The sequence below is a fragment of the Alligator mississippiensis genome, chromosome 1, assembly GCF_030867095.1.
Source record: "Alligator mississippiensis isolate rAllMis1 chromosome 1, rAllMis1, whole genome shotgun sequence".
Lineage (NCBI taxonomy): Eukaryota > Metazoa > Chordata > Crocodylia > Alligatoridae > Alligator > Alligator mississippiensis.
The window spans coordinates 160,572,534-160,589,760 of NC_081824.1; the positions used below are offsets into that span (position 1 = coordinate 160,572,534).

The window sequence follows — 17,227 nt, forward strand, 5'->3', positions numbered from 1 at the left end:
AATAATATGAATACATTTTTCAGTTATCCAGTTTGCACTGGATAAACAATTAAATATTTCTCAGGGAGAAGGAAACGTAAAATAAGAACAGCTGCTTTCATATCTGTATACCAGCCTTAGAGTACTTTCTTTTAAAAGTTCTAAAGTTACTTGAAAATGTTAACTACCATATTTGACAGTATTTTCCTTACTATTTGAGATGTTATTTCTGCCATTTTCAGAAAAGATTATTATTGAGACATTTACGTAAGTTTCTAACTTTCAGAATAAGTATTTATTGTACCGTCTGAGAGAAGACAATAGTTACTTTTGCTCTCGGCTGACCAGAATCCCACTGGAAATTCGGTCCCTCCTAAGACCCCCTACCAGTGCTAATAATGCAAGGTACATAGGAGCCATGGCCTCAAGTCTCATTGTCTCCATCCTAGCCTATGTAGCTGGTTGAATGTGGGGAAGGAGAGTATACTGTACAGGCTTCAAAGAGTTACTACCTTGCTGTATATACCCAAGAATTTCTTCTGTGGACTTCAACCATAATGTGACCTCTCCGTGCCCCTTCAGACTTAGGACAGTACCTTCCCTAAGTATGCATTATTGCTTTGAAATATTTTTGAGGCTTATTCATTTTCTATTTATTTTATATTTTGTCTGCCATTCTTGGTTTATTGTACTTAGATATGGAAACCAATACGGCAGATCAATAAATCGCCTAATAAGTTTTCTGCACTCAGTAGAAATGCAGTTAGTTAAAGGAATTTTGTTGTTGTTGTTGTTGTTGTTGTTCTGGCTAGATTTGGTTTCCCCCTATCCTGCTATCAAAAGAAAAAGACAGTCAGAAACGGAGTACTTTAGTTAGTCTCTAACTGGTGTATGCTTATTGAATCCTCATGTATTTATCTTTTTTTTTTAGCTGTCACAAATCCAGAACCCTGTATGTGGGGGTCTGTTTCTAACTGGTTTTCAAAAATAGCCCAAAAGATAACGAAACTCTTTTTTGTTTCTGTTTAGAATTATAACTCCTGTTTTGAGTTCTCACATAAAAACCTGCAAGACCTATCTCAGCAGTATCACATTTTAAACCACTCTGGTTCAAATTCGCTCATTTGGAACACGGAACAGTCTGGCATTTATGTGTTCAAAGTGAAGATACTGGATCCAAACTTCAGGTTAGCTCTTCATTTTTGCAACATGAAAAGTTTATTTTAATGGTTGATTTAGGACAAAAATGATTAAAAAATACTGCCTATTGACATTTTAAAAATAATTTTGCTTAAGATATACTTTGATCTTAGAAGTTCTTGTTATTTTCCAATACACATAGCTAAAATTGAAATACAGTTCAGATACAGTTTTGAAAATCCGCCACCTTTTCTTATTTCAGCTAATAATATTCCTGCTTAAATTTTTAGTCATCTCTCTCCTAGGCTGTTTTCAAGCCAGTCAATTGGCTGGTCAAAAAATGTCAAATGATTGGTCAATTGACTGCCTATTAGTTGACCACAGTTAAAAATTGTCAAACATTTCCTGAAACTGAGAATACCCTTGTGTAGGTGGTGATTTTTGTTTATTTGTTTCATTATGTCATCTACTAGCAAGAGCAGAAGTGAGGGGTCCTTGCCCCTCAGTCCTATGGACGTTAAGACAGACACATACACACATGCTCTCACTGTCACAGGAGCAGGCACCTCCTGTCCTGCTCCTCTCTCCTGAGTTTTTCCTTTCCCCTAATTAAGCCATGTGGGGCTGAAGACTTATTTGTTATACAAATAAGTTATACAAATTTGTTATACAAATAAGTGGGCACATCTACACATGCATTAACGCACTTAGTTAATACACATTAAATATAGTACCTCAGGGCATTTTTACAAGTGCTCTGGGAGGCATGGGGGGGCTGCTTTAATTAGTGAGCTGTGCTAATTAAAAGGGCCCAAGCGTCACATGTATCAGTGTCTCCAGTGCCAAAAAATGGCAGCGGGGCACTTTCAATTAAAGCTCATTGAATGAGCTTTAGTACAAAGTGCCTCGCCACCATTTTTTGGCGCAGGGACACTGATACATGTGATGCTAGTCTGCTCTGATGCACTGGATTTCCAGCTCCCTGAACATCTATAGGAAACCTCCATTGTGAGGTACTAGGAAAATGTGCATTAGCCTGTCTTAATGCACAGTAACTAAAGAGCATGGGTTTTAAGTGATGCTTAATGCACATTCGCCTATTTTAATGCGCATTAACTAAATAGCACTTTTTTTAGTGATGTGTTAATGTGCATTAAAGTAGACTAATGCATATGAAAGCACACATGTCGAGGTGCCCAGTGATAGCAGGATTAAGCCCAGAGGAGCTACAAGCTTGTAGCATTTAGTAGCTTTTGCAATTTTTAAAGGATATAAAAAAACAAGCAATTCTGACAGAAGTAGCAAACTATCAAGCAAAAATCAGCCAAGTCAGTTATAAAACAATGTGTAATGCAATCTCAGTAACTGAACGAAAAAAGTTTACTCCTTCATTATGGTGAAAAGGGTTATGTCTTCTTGGCAGTTTGGCTATAGTGGCAGAAATGCATTTAACACTTCCATGCACTAATGAATGTACAGAACAAAATTGGTCAGTTTGGGAGTCAACCATTCAGAAACCAGAAATAGACTAAAGATGTCTGCTGCTGGGAAGATGGTGACCATGTATCACAGTTTAAGATAAGAAAAGAAAATGGAAGAGGAAATGTGGACTAAATATTCAGACTAAGAGAAAGACAGATATGCCAATGATGATGAAGATGTAGACAATGCAGTTGAAGCTAATGAAGACAATACAAAGTGAAATGATTGAAGAGTTGGCTTTTTGCCTACTTAGGATTTAACAGTTGATTTTTATCTTGTAGAGTTGCCAGGTGTGTTTTATTTTTATTTTTTATTTTTTTTAATTTTGTTATTTTATAACTATTTCGAGTGACCCTGGATTTCCAGAATAAAAGCCAAAGAGAAGATGAACTCTTCAGTCTTGATTATTGTTCACATTTATACTTGCCTAGCATCATTAGTTATAATAATTCATTACAGCTTTTTTCAGAGTTGTATTTCATTGGTTCACAATAACAGCTAACTAATGCTTTTGTAACTAACATTAAATCTCATACCTATTGAACATTAAAGGCACTCTCTTTACTTTTCTAATAAACTGATGCTTTAAATATTTGACCATTATTTGACAATATTTGACCAATCAATTGATCCAGTACTTTTTGGCCAAATACCTAACCCTACATTCTTCCTACTTTTACAGAATGGAATGTGAAATCTTTCTATCTCTATGAAATGGAAGGCAAAAGCCCCTTAGCCCAGCAGTTTGTTAACTGAAGCCTCAGGATCACTTTTTAGTCTCTCTAACATTGACATAAACCTGGGATATGAGTCAAACCAGGCTTTTTCTAAAATCTGTAAGAAATGGTATATCCTTACTTAATAGGTTTGTTCTTTGTGTGTGTGTGTATCTGAGCTTCAGTTTCACTGAGAGAGGCTGAATTAGACTGTATTCCTTCTTTTACATCAGGACAATAATTTCTTAAGGTCTAATTTCCTTTAGAAAATTCTACCAGCAAAACTTTGAGTGTGTAGAGTCAAAGTCCCTTTGTGGAAACAAAACCCTCCACTATGTTGGCAATTACTTCAACTCTGCCAAGTGAAATAAGGCTCCTACTGCCACCAACCAGCTGCCTGAAGGCACGTGTTGACACCTGACTTCAGCTGACTGTTACAGTCCAGCCAACATCTGGTGCATGGAGGATGTGCAGCTAGTAGTATACTACTAACTTGGTGTCCTAGTTTATCATACCTGTGCCCTGATTATTCTCGTTACACCAAAACACATTTTTCAAAGCTGTTCTAACCTGTACTGAGGCTCTAGAAGCTACCAGTATTTCAGACACTGTAGGGGGAATAGTCATCTCCCTTTTGGTCTTATGCCAGCCCTAGTGCAATTATTGGGATAAAATTCACCTAATGTATTTTTTCCCAAATGGGAAGAATATCAGAATCCATGTATAAATGCTCCCAAATCATCACTGTCAAAAAAAAAAGTGACCTCCAGTATACCAATATTACACTGCATCTTGACAGTTGCGTAGAAATTCAAATTTTTTTTGTAATAATCTGAATGTGATAATCAACTTTTAAATACAGGTTGTTATAAAGTACATAAAGCAATATGGACATGAGAAGGTTTCTTATCATTTTTATTTTTTTAATTTCAGTTTTTGTGACTTGAAAACATTCTTTGCAGTCCATACATATGGCATAGTAGAAAGGTAATTGCTAGTACATATAACTAAATATGATTTTGTTGTTAATATATATATATATATATAACAATAAAATGTATATCATAGCATTTTACAAAAACATAAGGTAACACAATTTATTTGCAGATATATCCCAAAGAAAGACATGAAAATTTTAAAAAATTGTTTAGGCTTTTGTAATTTTGCTGGAAGTACTTGCAGCTGGGAAGTGCCTGCTATCTTGCCAGAGCTAGTTCTGAGTTCCATACCATGTGCCAATTGATCTATTGATCTTCCAAAATCCGCAGGTGTTGGCCTTCCTTGCAGAGGCCCTGTCACATCTACCCACCAACTCTCATTAGCTATGCTATTGCAGAAATCATTTTGCCAGAGGCTCCCTACAAACCCATAGAGTTCGTATGGATGGAAATGAGAGTGCAATTTGGCTTCTATTGTATTTTGCACCCGAATTCAGTGAATCAACTTGACCACACTTCCAACTTCTATCAACCTACCATATTTACTCAAATCTAAGATGAGTAAATACTGTAGTGGGAGGCAGGCAGCTGCTGCAGCTCTGACTCCAGCCTTGACCCAGGCTTAAGGTCAGTCAGAGCCAAAGTCACTGCCCTACTGCCTCTGCCCCTGAAGCCTCTGCCTCTCTACCTCCCCTTCACTGCTCCTTACCCTCCAGCTCTGGCCCTACTCCAGCCTGGGGTCCAGAGCATATGGTTACTGCAGGCCCTGCCTGACCACACAACAGTAATGGCACCAGCTCTAGCCCCAACTCCAAACTATAGCTACTGCCACTACAACCACTGCTGCATAGCTGGGTGAGGGTCAGAGGATAAGCAGCAATTGGGGAGGGGTGCCAGGCCATGGGGAAGAGCAAAAATAGCAGCAGAGAGGAGATGGTTGAAGGAGCAGATGGGGCAGGCAGAGGTGGGACAAGTGGGGGCAAGTATTGGGGGTGTCAGCATGGGGGGGCAAGTGGCAGAGTGGGCAGGAACCACAGGAGGGCAAATGGCAGGGTAGGCAGCAAGGGGAAAGTGTAGGTAAGCCAGGGGCAGGGATCAGGCTACTTGACACCCTTCCTACCTGCTCCCTACTGTTGCTTGCCCCACTGCAGCAGTGGGAAGACAAATTTAAGATGACCTTCTAATAATTAGATTCTATACATGGAAAATTATAATAAATGTATACATTTTCCATTATAGAATCTCATTATTGTGGGGATTGTCTTAAATTCAAAGTAATCTTGCATTCAGGTAAGTATGGTAGGTAATAAGGGCTTTGAGTTAATATCCAAATTCAAAACTTGATCCTGATCATATAATACAGTAAATTTAATTCCAGTTTAAGCAGTAACTCCTGGTTTTACATTAACACTTTTGTACATCTTTGGAACAAGTAAAATCTGTAAAACCAGAATGAACTATTTAAAGAGCACCTACTATTGTCACTTTCTATCAAAGAATAAAGTGTTAGATCTTGGTCCCACTAAAATCAACAGGAGCCTGCCATTGACTTCTGTAGAATATCACTTGGATTTTGCTATTGATTTTTATCATCAGGACCAGCAGGAACAAAATAAAAACTTAAACACTCAGTTTTATATTGCATTAGCATGCAGTTAATATGATGTCAGGGATATTTCTTACTAAATAAAGGGAGGATTTGCAAATTGCCTATATTTATTGTTAATCCCGTTTCTTTTATATTTCAGTCCTGACATTGCCAAGACCATTATGTTTTCAATCTTTGTACTGTCCCTGTTTTTGGGTATACTTGTCTTAAGCTACTTCAAATATGCAAGGATTTTTCAGACACTCAGATACATTGATCCACTGCCATCCCCTGGCTTGCAAAATCATACAAAAGAGTCATCACAGGGCTTAAAGAAGGACCAATAACCTATTTATTTACTGTATAGGTGGCATTCTATGTATAGAAATTATAAGAACACTGTAATGTTTAAAATAATTTAAGTATGGTTGGATTAAGTGTTGTTTTCATAAGCAGCTTTCCGCATAATAAAACTAGCATGGTTAATATGTTATGTTTCCAGTTTGAGGGACATAAATTATGCTCTTATTAATTTCTTAAACCCATCTTTCCCCGGGAGCATCCAGTAAGCAATATCTCCTCTTCACCAATATAGGTCAACCATGTTGCTTTTTTCAAATAACTCTCAAGACCAGATCATCCGCTGGGGTAAAATGGAGCTGTTCCACTGTGTAATCCATTTACACCTTCTGATTATCTGGACCTGAGATTTAAACAATTCCTTATATTTTGAACAGATGAGACCCTCATTTAAAAATATTTTTCAGAACCTTGGTAGATAAGACTGCTTTTAAAGTATTCTGACAACTGTGATTCTAATGCCTGTGTATTGTATTTTTATAGCAAATAGTAGACGCAGCTCTGACAATGTGACCACAATTTTTGTACAAAAATATTGACTGTAATTTAGAGTCCTGTTAAAACTTGAAAGAACTTAGCTGTTCAAAAAAATCATACATCTTTCATCTAAGTGGTATACTTTGGAAAGCATCAAAAGAGGATCAATTCACATCAACTGTCAAAGCTTAATAAATCCAGACACAGCAAACTTTATATTTCCATAATTATCCTAACAGTTATGTATGAAGAATTATATTGTTTAAGAATGCACTAGATTTTATATTCTTGAAGGAATTTTACTCATATAGTTTTTAATTGGTGCTTAATAAATGTTAATTCATTCAGTAAAAATGTAGAGTTGGCAGAAGTTATCATCTGTTTTAACAGATAAACTTACAAGCATCAAACCTGATGTAGCAATTAAAAATTGTAACTAATATTTGAATAAATTTTCATAGTTCCACTTGAGGATATATTTCCATGGCTAGCCAAAGTTTTCTAGTTTTCAAAGTGAGTGATTTGAAGAGTTTATATTGTTCATTGCATGTTTTAATTGGAATAATATGCTTAATGTTACAAATCCACATTCATATTTAATAAATAAAAAGTTGAACCTACAAATTTTATTCACTTTGCTTCATAAAAGGTGTGTCTACATGAGATGCTGTATTGTATAGAAGACTAATGTACTGCACTGTTAATCATCACCATCTACATGTGCTGCACAGTAGATTAGTCTTCTACATGGTTGCCTACTGCTTGTAGTCTATTCACTGTACAGTAACTACTGCACAGTAGCACACATGTAGACTGCTGACTGGGAGCAAATTGTTTCTGGTCAGCCCACACAGCAGGGAGTGGGGAAACTGTCCCTTCCCCTTGGTAGCTGCATCCCAGCCCTGTGCCCTGATCAGCAGATCAGGGCATGGGGCTGGGAAAATGTCCCCTCCCCCAGCCGTTGGGTCAGGGCATAGGGCTGGGAAGCAGCAGCTAAGGGAGGGGATATTTCCCTCAGATTAGGGCACGGACTGGGAGGCAGCTGCCCTGGAGGCAGCTGCCCTGGAGGCAGGACAGTTTCCTCTACCCCCAGACCAGGACCTGACTCCGGCACCCTCTGCCAGCCTGGGGCTAGCTTGAAGCCCCGCCCTGGCTGCTCTAGTGGGGCACAGCAGGGCTGAAGTAGCTCTGCACTAAACTGCTCCCAACGGGCACATGTGTAGATGCCTTACCAGGGAAACTTTACTGTGCAGTAAGCTTACAGTGCAGGGGTAGGCAACGCTTTTTGGCCAGAGTGCCAAAAAACACCACAATGCCTACCTTGGAAGGTGCTGGAGGGCTGGCATGCCAGAAAAACAAAATGAGGGCAGGGGGTACATGGCAGGATGCCCTGCTTGTGCCCCTTGCCCCCACCCAAAGTCCCTGCCCCCCGGCCCTGACTCTGTGGCTGTCAGCAGCTACCCTGGCTCTGGGTAGCTGCTGGAGCGAAAGCTGCTCCCAGCAGGGTTTGAAGCATCCTAGCTGCCTGCTGGGAGAAGCCCGGGCTCCCAGCTGGCAGCAGCTACCCAGAGCCAGGGCCAGCTACAGCCGGGAGGCTACAAATGGCTGTGCTGAGCTCCAGAGCCACAACATCAGCTCCATACCGGCGTGTGCACCCGCGCACTGGATCAGGTGGGGGGGGAGGGGCCTGAGGCAGCACAGCCCTGGTCTCTCCCCCACTCCCAGCACAGAGCTGGTGACAGGGCTCCAGAGCCCAGCACAGCTGTTTGTAGCCAGCCTGGGCTCTGGGCAGCTGCAGCAAGCAGCGGGCAGGCTGCAAACAGCTGCACTGAGCTCCACAGCTCCAGCATCAGCTCCATGTGCACAACTAAGGGCAAGTGTAGATAGCATGCTAGATGGATAGAAGGAACACAGAGCAGGTGCCAACTGCCAAGTTGTTCTTTGAGTGATTGCACATCTCTTCTACTCTAGTAGTGTGCCTTTGCACCCATCAGAAAGCTTGCTGTGGCAGTGTTCATCAGGCAGCGTCTACGTCTGATGTCTCCTTGTGCATCCCTTAATACTATAAAGGGAAGAGATGCTCTGACCTTTCTTGCATTCTTTTTCAGTGTCTATGGTTGAGTTACTATTCCCTGTGTGCTCTTTTTAACATTCTCAACAACTTCTGTAGTATAAATTAATATGCAGTAATAACAGTTAATTAGATGGTTACTACTGGTTATATTTATTTTTCTTCTTATCACTGAAGGGATTTACTTTCTATTTATTTAGGGCTGTTCTGCTCAGGCCTTCATAATGCAGAAGTCCCTGGGTTTCAGATACTGTCCTATTTTTGAAGTACTGATATACATTAATGATCCCTGTATACTCTGCTCGAGATGCCTTGATATGGGACATATCAAAGAAAAATACAGTGTTTGCAGAGCCTTTAAGAGGAGTACTCAAAAGTCCCAGAAGGCATGCTTTGAGGGATTAGTTCTTCAATCCATCTATGGGCGCGTCCAGATGAGTGTGCACGTGCCTCTTGCCCCATCTCAAACCCCTTTGAGGCGGGGCAAGAGGCATGCGCAGGAACAAAAAAATGTCCAGGGGTCTAAAAAAACTGCTCCGCAAAAAAGCCAAGCAAGGCACAGTCCCAGACTGTGCAACTGAGTCAATCCTCCAAAAGAGATGCTCCAGTGTTGGCCAGAGCATCTCTTTGGTTCTCCTGCTGCCTCCGGCCCCCAGCGCTGTCCAAGGTAAGAGGGGGTGGGGGGCGTTCATGGGTGTGGGTGGGTGAGGGGTGGCAGGGAGATGTTGGGGGGTTTGGGAAGTGGTGGGGGGATGTCCCCAGGGCTGCAGGGGCTGAGGACCCAGTCCAGCCCTGTGCGGCTCACTAGTCCAGCTTTGCACCAGAGCGGGCCGCAGGACCCGTGCCTCCTGGAGCTGTGTGACCTGCTCCAGTGCAAAGCTGGACTAGCAAGCCACACAGGGCTGGCCCAGGTCCCGCTGCATGCCCCCCACCCGCAGGCACAGCAGGGCAGAGGCAGGACCTGGTGCAGCGCATGGGGACCACGCACCACACCCAGCCATGTCCTTCCAGCCCTGGGGCCCCTCTGCCACCCAGCTGGGCCGGGCCATGGTGGCAGAACCCGGCGCAGCACGCGGGGACTGCACGCCATGCCCAGCCAGGTCCTGCCACCCTTGGGGCCCCTCTGCTGCCTGGCCGGGCCATTCCCAAGGCAGAGGGGCCCCAAGGGCAGCAGGACCTGGCTTGGTGCAGCACACGGTCCCCGTGTGCCATGCCAGGTCCTGCCACCATGGCCCAGCCTGGGTGGGCAGCAGAGAGGCCCCAGGGCTGGCAGAACCTGGCTGGGACCAGCACGCAGTCCCCATGTGCCATGCTGTGTCCTGCCACCAAGGGCATGGCCTGGCCAGGTGGCAGATGGTCCCCAGGGCCGGCAGGATCTGGCTGGGCCCGGCATGTGGTTCCCGCGTGCCATGCCAGGTTCTACCACCATGACTCAGAGCACCCCACTCCCACTGCTACTACTAAAGGTAAGTTATGGGCCCTGGGTGGGGGTGCTGGAGCCCTCCAGGGTGCCTAGGACCCTGGATGGGGGGGCTGTGGCCCTCCAGGGGAGAGCTGAGACCCTGGGCTGGGGGTCTGTGGCCCTCCAGGGTGCTTGGGACCCTGGGCAGGGGTAGGCTGTGGCCCTCCAGGGTGCCTGGGACCCTGGGTGGGGGAGCTGGGGCCCTGTGGGGGATAGGGGCTCCAGCCCTCCAGGGAGGAGCTGGGTCCCTGTGGCAGGGGGCATTCCATGTGATGGGGGGCTGCTCCCTGTGGGGGCCAGGGGACCCACCCCTCCTGAGCAGCCCCCCCACAAGCTCCCCCACACCCACAGTCCCCCCAAGAATCACCCCACACCTACCCACACACCAACCCACATCCCTCCACACACACACACCCACCTTCCCCCACACTCCTTCCTGCCCCCTTCCTGCAAACACCACATCCCCCTATCACACACCCATCATGTGCGAAGAAAACCAAAAGTACACATCAACACATATAGGTATTTAGAATTTATTTTATCAAGATGATAGAGGCACTGGTAGACTTCCACATTGCTTTAACGTTGTAAATATACCAATAAAGTATTGCCCAACTGATCGCTGTCTCTCTGTTTCTCTCTAGATATATACGTGTGTGTGTGTGTACAGAGCAGTCTTTTGTTTTAATTGTGGAAAAATATGGATTTTGGGGTATTTTTAAAAAATGGATTTCGGATGCTGCTGCAGCAGTCCATCTGGCACAAGGGGTAGTGTCCCCAGGTACCAATTGGCTGGGCCCCAGAAGCTCCTGAGAGTGAGTAGCCCTGAACTGCTTGCCAGGGCAGCTTTTTAGATGGGGCCAAGACAGGGCAGCTTTTTATAGTGCTGGGGACAGCACAGGTGGTGGCCCCAGGCTCTAGCTCCCCCTGGCTACAGATCCAGGAGGAGCCAGGCAGAGTTATTTTGCCCCAAGTGGCATAATTTGCTCCACAACAAAGTGTATGTCCGAGCACATGCACTGAGGCAAAAAGCCCCAGCTCAAATTTATACTGCTTCCATTTGAGCTGCTGCAAGCGCACGTGCATGCATGTGTGGATGTGCCCTTTATGCCTGTTTTCTGATCCTGGCTGCCCTACAACAGGGGGATTGGAGTTCACGCTTACTAGCCAACACAGAGTCAGGTCCACTGCAGTGCCAATACTATAAGTACTGTCAAGACCTAGAGCAGGGGTGTCAAACATACAGCCATCCCCTGCTGTCAGCCCCCTAGTGCTGCTTCTGGGTCTGAGCAGATCCACACAGGGCACAGCATGCTCTAGACCAACCTAGGGTCCAGGATATGCTTCACAAAAGCAGGCACATGCAGCATGGATCCCAGAACAGCCAGAACAGGTGCCGTGTGTAGCTCAGTCTAGCCAGGACTATAGTGGGGATACCAGACCAGCCGAAGTGGGCAATGCACTACACAGAATCATAGAAAATTAGGGTTGGAAGGGACCTCAGGAGGTCTGTGCATGTCTAAGCCCGAACAGTTGCTCCCAAGCAACTCAGGGCTTTGTGACCAAACCTGGGTACTTGCAGCTTTTGGCACAACCATCCATTGGATGCTTTCTCCTAAGGGAGCCTCCTGTCGCTTTCCCTCCACACCTTGGTCTTATTATGAAATAGGAAGGTTTTTTGTATGTCATTGATTCCCTTGGGCATGCTCCATATAGATACTTCTTGGGCTCCTCCTCCCCTACACCCCTTCCATATGTCAACCTTCAGATGTATAGCAGTGCATCCACTGGCCTGAGCTTGTATCCAGCTAGGTCCGCTCTGTGACCCCAGTCACGCTGACCGCCTTCCAAGGATAGGGCCTGTTGGCTGACTATCCAGCTACTGGGCTCTTGAGAGGCAGAGCTGGTACCTCCTTGGCCCTAACTCCACAACCAAAATTAAACATAAACTCAGTTCCTACGTGTGGATTGTGGTAGTTCTTAGATCACAGTACATTGCTCGGTACCTCCCAGCCTGGCAGAACCAGCATTTGGCCTTGCTAAGAGTCGGAGTCTCCCCTCCAGGCTCTCTGGGCATTCCTGGCCTCCTTGCCTTGGCAGCTCAAGGCATGCGAGGCTGGTGTCTCCAAAATGAGGAACCAAACAGAACAAAAAATTAAACACAAAACTGAGAGGCTGCTCCCATCCTCCCACTCACGCATCCCTTTGGGTTTCCTGGGGCCCTCTAATCCTTTGGCACTGGCTGATGACATCACACCCTGGCGTCCCCTCAGCTGCACCAACAGTGTGCTCAAAAACTGTGTGGGCAGCACCAGCTGCCGCTCCATGCCTCCAGCTGCTGCACCTGCAGCGGGTAAGTTGCTTCCATTTTTGGCTCTCCCCAGACTGCTTGCTAGGGCTTCTAGCACTCTTCTGCTGCCCTCCATCCCCAGCACAGGGGTTTCCAGTCCACCCCCCCCCCGGCCCCCTAAGCCTGTCACCTCATAACAAGGTCATCTAGTCCAACCCCCTGCTCAAAGCAGGCCTATCCCCTACTAGATCATCTCAGCCAAGGCTTTGTCTAGCCGTGTCTTTAAAACCTCCAAGGACAGAGAGTCCACAACCTCTCCAGGTAACTTGTTCCAGTGTTTTACTACCCTCCTATTGAGAAGGTTTTTTCTAATATTTAATCTAAACTTCCCTTGTTGCAACTTGAGACCATTGCTCCTTGTTCTTCCATCTGCCATCACTGAGACCAGTCTAACTCCATCCTTTTGACCTGGACCTCTTCGGCCTCCACACAAGAAGGCTGAGAGGTGATCTTGTGGCCGCCTACAAATTCATTAGGGGGACACAGCAAGGGATCGGAGATGTTCTGTTCACCAGGGCACCTCTTGGGGTAACAAGGAACAATGGTCACAAACTGACAGAGAGCAGATTTAGGCTAGATAGCAGGAAAAACTTCTTCACGGTAAGGGTGGCCAAACTTTGGAATGGGCTTCCAAGGGAGGTGGTGCTCTCCCCTACCTTGGGGGTCCATCAGGCATCTGGCTGGGATCATCTGACCTCATCATTTTCCTGCCTAGGCAGGGGGTCAGACTCGATGATCTGTTGTGGTCCCTTCCGACCCTAGCATCTAAGAATCTATGAATCTTTGTAAGAATCCTTCAGGTAGTTGACGGCTGCTATCAAATCCCCCCTCAGTCTTCTCTTCTACAGACTAAATAAGACCAGCTCCCTCAGTCTCTTTACATAAGTCATGTGCCCCAGTCCTCTAACTATTTGCATTGCCCTCTGCTGAACTCTTTCCCCAACTTGTCCACATCTTTTGTGTAGTGTGGGGCCCAAAACTGAACACAGGACTCCAGATGTGGCCTCACCCGTGCAGAATATAGGGGAATAATTACTTGTCTTGCCCTGCTAGCGCCCAACCCCCATGGACTGTGCCATACACAGGACCCAATCCAGAACACATGCCACACGCAGTGCCTGCTCCAGCAACTCCAGGACTGTGCTGCATACAGCACCTGCTCCAGCCAGTCCAGCACCCACACTGCACACAATCCCTGCAAGCAGTGTATGCAGCACAGGTTCCAGACTGGCTGGAGCAGATGCTGTGTGTGGTGCAGTTCCCAGAGTAGACACCACATGCACAGTAGGTCTCCAACCAACTGGAGCAGGTACTGGATGCGATATGCTGGGGAAGGAGGAAAGGTATCCACAAGCCTTATTGGTTTGACACCCCTGACTTAGAAAAACCTCCAACTCCACAACTACCCTCTGCTAGACACTTCTAAGATACTTCTTCTTTTGCTACCAACTACACCAGCAGTTTACATAACGTAAGAGAATTACCATAGTTTCTCCCATACACCACATCCCCTGTTTTTGGAAGGAAAATGTAGCGGGAAAAGATTTTTTCACAGTCATGGCCAACTGTGTGACATAAAGTAAGTCCTCCTGGAATCATAGAGTGGCATGAGGAACTTCTTGATGTGATAGAGTGTATCCTGCAATGCCATATTTCAGGATACACCTATGTATCCAGGACTGATACAAGGTTAGGCCCCAGTCCCTTGCAAGGCATAGTAGCAAGATTGCTAGTTCTTTCCTGTAAGTAGTTCTTTATACAAGTTCCTACACATAAAGTGTTATTTGTGTATCACGAGCCTCATCAAGATACTACCAACCTACCAGCTCACTTACTACTTTAGGTATGAGCCACAGTGCTCAGCCAGCAGCTACAGCTGTGAGAGGGTTAACACAGGACTCTGCCCCTTCAGTTTGCTGAGCATACACAAGCAGCAGTCATTTTGACAGTTGCATGGCAAGCATCACGTCGCCAGAACTGCTCCTTTTCCAGCAGAAAAAAAAAAAATCCCAGCTTAAATACACCCAACTTTATGGGGCTGATTTGGGGGGAAAAGGTGGGGGTTGCATGTGAGAAAATAAAATATGTTTCTCAGTTCCAGACTCCTGGTTGTTGAAGAGCACTAGTAACATCAGTGTTTGTGTTAGTACCAGTACCAGGTAACTAGCTGATCTTCCTATCTTATTCTCCCCTGTCCATGTATGCTGCTTCTGTCTAAAGAGAGAATCGTTTCAATCTATCCACATCTTTCTTGAATCATGGGGTCCAAAACTGGATATAGGACTTCAGATTAGATCTCACCAGTGCTGAATAGAGGGAAAGAATCCAGGGGCGATGCGTAAGGGGTGCATGCGAGTGCATGTGCACCCCCCGAGCATGGTAGTGCACCCCCTGCAAAAAGACACTGCCAACACTGTCACCAGCACCTGCAGGTGGTCACTGCTCACCACCCGGCTGCTGACACCGCCAGAGCACCTGCGGGAGGTCCGCAATCCCCGCTGGCCACTGCCGGTCATCACTGACCGTTGGTCGGCACTTGCCACCCCCTGTGCCCCCAGCCACCAACAGCACTGGCGGCATCTGCGGGAGCTCTCCTGCTTACTGCCACCACACTCCCAGCACCGCTGCACTCCCCAAGCCACCGGAGGCATGCATGGTTCATGGAAGAATCACTTCTCTTGATTTACGTACAGATTGGTAGTCACCTGGGGGACAGTGATCACCAAATAATAGAATTCATCATAAGATGTCAAGTGGGTAAGGTAACTAGTAGGGTGAAAGTGCTAGACTTTAGGAAAGCTGATCTCAATGAGCTCAGACAATTAGTCAAGGACGCACTGCAGAGTAGGAGTTTTGAAGAGATGGGAGCCCAGGAAGGGTGGCTGTACCTTAAGGAAATGATCCTTCGGGCACAGAGGGAGACGATCCCGATGCGAGGAAAAAGAGGGAAAGGGGCGAGGAGGCTTCCTTGGCTGACCAGAGAAATCCAGGGCAGCCTGCAGACTAAAAGGGGAGCATATAAAAAGTGGAAACGGGGAGAGATTACCAAAGAGGATCATACCTCCTCTGCTCGTGCTTGTAGGGAGACAGTTAGACGGGCCAAAGCTACCATGAAGCTGAGGATGGCATCCCAAGTAAAGGATAACAAAAAATTGTTTTTTAGATATATAGGGAGTAAAAGGAAGGCCTAGGGTGGAATAGGACCCCTACTAAATGGGCAGAAGCAATTGGTGACGGACAGGGGGGACAAGGCTGAACTCCTCAACGAGTTCTTTGCCTCAGTGTTCCTAAGTGAGGGGCAGGACAAGTCTCTCATTGGGATTGTAGAGAGGCAGCAGCAAGGCGCCAGACTTCCATGCGTAGACCCTGAGATGGTGCAGAGTCACTTGAAGGAACTGGAGGCCTTTAAGTCGGCAGGCCCGGATGAGCTCCATCCGAGGGTACTGAAGGCACTGGCCGACGTCATTGCAGAGCCACTGGCAGTAATATTTGAACACTTGTGGCGCACAGGCCAGGTCCTGGAGGGCTGGAAAAGGGCCAATGTGGTCCCCATTTTCAAGACAGCGAGGAAGGAGGACCCAGGCAACTATAGGCCAGTCAGTCTCACCTCCATCCTAGGCAAAGTCCTCAAAAAAATTATCAAGGCTCACGTTTGAGAGAGCCCGGCAGGACAAATTATGCTGAGGGGAAACCAGCACGGGTTCGTAGCAGGTAGATCGTGCCTGACTAATCTAGTCTCTTTTTATGACCAGGTTACAAAACGCCTGGACGCAGAAGTAGGGGTTGATGTCATATACTTAGACTTCAGGAAGGCCTTCGATACGGTATCCCACACTATACTGGTAAACAAGAGGCTGTGACTTAGATGACTACACAGTCCAGTGGGTGGCGAATTGGCTAGAGGGTCGCACCCAGAGAGTCGTAGTGGATGGGTCGGTATCGACCTGGAAGGGTGTGGGCAGTGGGGTCCCGCAGGGCTCGGTCCTTGGACCGATACTCTTCAATATCTTCATCAGCGACTTGGACGAGGGAGTGAAGTGTACTCCATCCAAGTTTGCGGATGACACAAAACTGCGGGGAGAAGTGGACACGCTGGAGGGCAGGGAACAACTACAAGCAGACCTGGACAGGTTGGACATATGGGCACAAAACAACAGAATGCAATTCAACAAGGAGAAATGCAAAGTGCTGCACCTAGGGAGGAAAAATGTTCAGCACACCTACTGCCTAGGAAATGACCTGCTTGGTGGCACGGAAGCGGAAAGGGATCTTGGAGTCCTAGCGGACTCCAAGATGAACATGAGTCGGCAGTGTGACGAAGCCATCAGAAAAGCCAATGGCACTTTATCGTGCATCAGCAGATGCATGACGAACAGATCCAAAGAGGTGATACTTCCCCTCTGTCGGGCGCTGGTCAGACCGCAGTTGGAATACTGCATGCAGTTTTGGGCGCCACACTTCAAGAGGGATGTGGATAACCTGGACAGGGTCCAGAGAAGGGCCACTCGTATGGTTAAGGGCTTGCAGGCCAAGCCCTATGAGGAGAGACTAGGGCACCTGGACCTCTTCAGCCTCCACAAGAGAAGGTTGAGAGGCGACCTTGTGGCTGCCTATAAGTTCATCACGGGGGCACAGAAGAGAATTGGTGAGGTTTTATTCACCAA

At 46.2% G+C, this 17,227-nt stretch overlaps 1 protein-coding gene across 6 annotated transcripts in view; it reads left to right on the forward strand.

Annotated features, from left to right (window-relative positions):
• Window positions 1-7,304, forward strand: part of CATSPERE (catsper channel auxiliary subunit epsilon) — an 89,302-nt gene extending 81,998 nt beyond the window's left edge. For 4 of the 6 annotated variants that reach the window (XM_019500612.2, XM_019500614.2, XM_019500615.2 and 1 more), the window contains 3 exons: window positions 1,009-1,166; window positions 4,251-4,304; window positions 6,004-7,304. In XM_019500612.2, the coding sequence (XP_019356157.2) occupies window positions 1,009-1,166; window positions 4,251-4,304; window positions 6,004-6,190 (399 nt within the window). In that variant the 3' untranslated portion in view covers window positions 6,191-7,304. Of the gene's footprint in view, window positions 1-1,008; window positions 1,167-2,542; window positions 3,192-4,250; window positions 4,305-6,003 lie in introns of those variants that run through there. The other 2 variants (XM_059716037.1, XM_059716044.1) reach the window with 2 other exon arrangements.
• The last annotated feature ends 9,923 nt before the right edge of the window (window positions 7,305-17,227 follow it).